This window comes from Spironucleus salmonicida (assembly GCF_000497125.1).
Source record: "Spironucleus salmonicida strain ATCC 50377 chromosome Unknown tig00000056, whole genome shotgun sequence".
NCBI lineage: Eukaryota > Fornicata > Diplomonadida > Hexamitidae > Spironucleus > Spironucleus salmonicida.
In genome coordinates, this window is record NW_027150736.1 from 1 (window position 1) to 4,336 (window position 4,336).

At 34.9% G+C, this 4,336-nt stretch overlaps 2 protein-coding genes across 2 annotated transcripts; both read left to right on the forward strand. All coding sequences in view use genetic code 6, as the record gives it.

Annotated features, from left to right (window-relative positions):
• Positions 1 to 236: 236 nt before the first annotated feature.
• Positions 237 to 2,558, forward strand: SS50377_28830 (uncharacterized protein; the record flags this gene model as incomplete). The annotated part of the gene is made up of 1 exon (XM_067912584.1): positions 237 to 2,558. The coding sequence occupies one exon, from the start codon at positions 237 to 239 to the stop codon at positions 2,556 to 2,558; it is 2,322 nt and encodes a 773-aa protein (XP_067760074.1).
• Positions 2,559 to 2,743: 185 nt separating this feature from the next.
• On the forward strand, positions 2,744 to 4,309 carry SS50377_28831 (uncharacterized protein; the record flags this gene model as incomplete). The annotated part of the gene is made up of 1 exon (XM_067912585.1): positions 2,744 to 4,309. One exon carries the CDS (start codon positions 2,744 to 2,746, stop codon positions 4,307 to 4,309), a length of 1,566 nt encoding a protein of 521 aa, XP_067760075.1.
• Between the last annotated feature and the right edge of the window lie 27 nt (positions 4,310 to 4,336).

Sequence of the window (4,336 nt, forward strand, 5' to 3'; positions counted from 1 at the left end):
TTTAATTTATCGGAACTGAATTTAATATAAGCGAAGTTGGCGATACCGTACGCTACCTGAGGATAACCATTGATACTGTTGGAGACCTCAGCCTCCTGCACCTCTTCATGTGGCAGCATAAATAAGAACTGCTGTTCAAACGGAAAGTCTAGATAATAATTATTCAAAAGACGTTTGATTTAAAGAATAGCTCAGTATCCGACTACTGGCTGAACCTGGTCTCACTATCTATCCAAATGGGATTTTCAATTTTATCATATTAAGTAATAGGCGATGAAGAAATACAAAAACTAGCAGAGGTATAAGTAGAAATCATGAAATCAGATCACGAGATTGTTATAGTTTCTAAAAATTCAGCAATCGACTCTAAATTATTTCCAAATTGTATTGTGAGTAAAAAGGAAAGTAAGTAGTAAGATTAGAATGAAAAAGATAACTAAGTCGAAGACTACAAACTAACTTAGCCACAGTTTAAAATACCATCTAACTTTAGCATTGTCGAGAAATAGGCTATCCTGCAAATAATTGGTATAGCATTACATAAGTTTAAAATATATGCGCATCTACTGCCCATGATATTTGGATATAGTGCTTACCTTATTTATCAGCAAATGTTATATTCAAACGCTATAGATCCTGCTACTATTTATTAGTCGGCTGGTAAATCTATTCTTAACACTAATCAGTAAATTTACAATGATGCTGTTATGTCGACAAATTTTTAAAACTTCTTTGAGCTCCCAGTGCATTTACTAAAAATATTCGAGTTTAACGATACCAACAAGTTCATTTTCCAGCAAATGTGCGACGTGTCCTACCTGTTCAAGGCGCAGTACTTTGCGGTGTTCTCAGCATTCTTCCCCCTCGAAAATGCGGTTATGAGCCAGAGCTCGAGGAGCGGGAAAACCGTCACCCTGCACACCATCTTCTACTTCAACTTATTCTCGGGGCTGAAAATTCCCATATTGATTAACACTGGATTCACAAAAGATTCACATGATCTGAAAACGCAGCCTTTATATAATAGAGGTTCTATCGAGATGGATTAAAAACTAAAAACTTTATTTTCCGCTTATCAAAGTCAAACTGACCTTGGAGATGTTATTAGTAGTAATTTGAAAGATGGAGTTGAATATTCTAAAACGATGGCTTATGTTAAAACAGAGTGTTTCAACCTAATCAAAACATATGATATGCATACTGCCTAATAATAACTTGATGGTGCGTTTGAGTTGTATTTGTAGGGTACGTCAGTATTTTGTGAATTTTCTGTGACCGGCCTGCTTGATTTTTTTAAATTTGATCCGAGCAAGCAATTAGAATAAACTAAAAAAATCGTAGATGATGAAATTTAGGCGTCTGCAAATAAATTAGAAGCAGCTAAAAAAATAATAGGTACACTAAATTAGGAAGACAGCATACAAAACTAGAAAGACATTATTAGAGCTATTGAGTTAGAACTTGAGCTATTGACGTAGCGTAAAAACTCTTATACAGCATAAAAAACTCAGTCCAGGTTAGTTAGTGTTGACTCATACAACTACAGCAAGGAGGTCATTCTCTTAGTCGATGAGTGTTTATCCTAGCAGAAAGCCAGCTACGCATCGTGCACCAGCGCGCTAGTTGAAATAACCAACGAATTCGTTGACAAATTTATGGAAAATGCAAAATCGAGCATTGAAGAAGTTGTTAAGAAAGTCAAATTGTAATCGTCTGAATAAGTAGAATAATTATTAAACTGGTTAGAGATGCGTGAACATAATTCGAAAGCAGATCCAGTTGATTATAATAACAAGTCTTTATACTTGAAAGAAGCAGATCAAAAAATAACACAAATCATTAGTGACCCTACAGAGGTGTAACGATACTTCCTGACGCTAATACCGTCTAAACTATTCACAAAATGTAAAGCCTATGAAATTATTGATCTAATGGGCATTTCGTCACCCAATTTTATCAACCTTAGAGAGTCATAAACAGTAAAAGAGTCATTCTAGGAAATGATGTCAGATCTTACAAGATATAGTACGTTGGAAGTATTTAGAGAGAAACTCTACTAGTTTCTCCTTATGCTGTACAACCCGCGTGGGATCGAGACTATATTCTGGCGAAACATTTCTTTTGTTATGAATTAAGGAGCTGATACTATCAGTTCATTTCATAAGTCAATCGAGGTTAAAGATAAACTAAATGATTACATAGGTAGAAAATTATAAGATGAATAGAAGCTTATTGAGTTTTTTATTGAGGAATTTGGAGTTAATATAATATTTCCAGATGATAAAGTATATACAGAAATACCCTTTATCTCAGTAAAAGTAACTCACCTCCTGACTGCAGGAACTGATCTAGCCCTTATAAACTTCCTCAGATAAAATTAGTTTCTTTATACTTCCGAAAATAGTAGAGGTAAAACTCCGTATACACAGTCGAATATCCTTGGCACCTCCTAGATGCACCCTTCTTGTCTGACCTAAAGCTACTACAGGGATATGCGAATTACCACTCAAACAAACAAATCTATGATAGAATAGGTAAAGCGTAAGGTAAGAAAATGAGCATCAAGGATTTCTACCTTACGATGATGCCAGAGCTAGCCGCAGAGCTGCAGTTCCTATGCCCCTTGGTGTGCCCATAGATAATTATTAATGAGGGTGCAAATACGTACTTTTTCAATTCTACACAATAATTCTAGTTCACTATTAATTAGAAGTCTATTCCTTTGCATTAGATTTCTTCTCATATGTAAATTCACAATTCATTGTGCATAATGAGGGATGAGGAATTAGTTGGAGCTAACTAGCTCATAAATTCTAGTGACCAAGAGATATTGTTAGAGCCGTAGTCAATTGCAGAATTTAATAAACATTTACATATCACGTCTTCCTCATCGCTAAATCGAGATGTGGTGTTCGTATTAAATTTCTTAGCGAGCTAATAATTCTTGACAAATCTAAGACTTTTAGAATCGGATGTAATATCAAAAGAATCTAGAGAAAAAAGTGGCATCGATCAGATGCTGTGTTTGTTCAAACAGTAATAAATATCTGAAATCTCTGCGGCAATATTTCTTGTTATGCAGTTATCTTGCCCTAAATCGTAAGATAGTACAAGCTCTGAATCTTAAGATAGTACAAGCTCTGATTTGAATATAGATAGCGACAGTCCTATGTTACTACTTAATAAGCTTATGAGCGAGCTTAACTAATATGAGCAGTTTCTAGAAATATACTTTAACCCGGTGTATGTCGACAACTACGATATAACCACTCCCCTAAAAACAATTTATGACAATTTGTAAACTTTATTTTAGGGTGCCACTTTCATGTTTCTACAACAATCCTTTGACATATTCTTCCAGTTAGCAGATAAGCGGAACATGAAAAGCTATATTTAGCATGCAATAGCAAATGCAGCCAATTGCTATGCTACGCTACTGGAAATGAAATTACTAGAACCCAATCAAAAAATAGCAATTGTTACTATTGTTGATAAGACTCAAATTTCAAATTTGTTTTTCAACCCCGCTCCTGCAATGCCAGACTACTTGATATCGTTATTCGGAACCACAGAAGAACAAACTAAGGAGGTACTGTACAATGATATGCTATCAGTGCACTAGCATTGTGTTAAGGAACGCCAATTTCAGAGTCTCAACTTTCTTCTAGAATCTGGTAATCATGGTAATGTGTCAGTTTTCAATAAGTCAAATGATACTGGAGTTAACATATGCTTCTAAACCACCAATTTACCTGGGCCAAGTACAACATAAATTGACCTAATCAAGCAAGGACGGAAGATTACGAAAGAAGGAGAGTTGCAGGCTCAGAAGCTATTAAAGGAAGAGGAAAAACAAGTATATGTTGACCTTGAAAAGGCTACTGTGAATGTGGAAAAGCTGAAAGCTTAACTCTTAGATGTGGAATCTAAATAAAACGCAAAAACTGAGACCGTTGCAAAAGTAACTGCTATGGTGAAGCAGGCATAAAAGAAATAAACATATGCAGAACAATAGATCCAAAAATAAGATATACTATTGACTAAAGTTGGTTAGATTGGTGGGTTTATTGACTCTAAGGAGAAATATAAATCCCTAACTGAAAAACTGAGCGAAATTATCAAAGAGAATGAAGCAAGCCAATTAGCTTTAGCTAAACACAGGCAAAAATGCAAAGATGCAACATAATAATAGAACCGGAAAAAGTAGTAAGATAAACTTATAGAAGAGAACACTGATTTACGTGTCAAGGAAGAAAGAACATATTTCGCTGTGTAAGACTATGCACACAAAAACTAAAAACTATCTTGAATAACGTATTCATGGATACCATGTAGA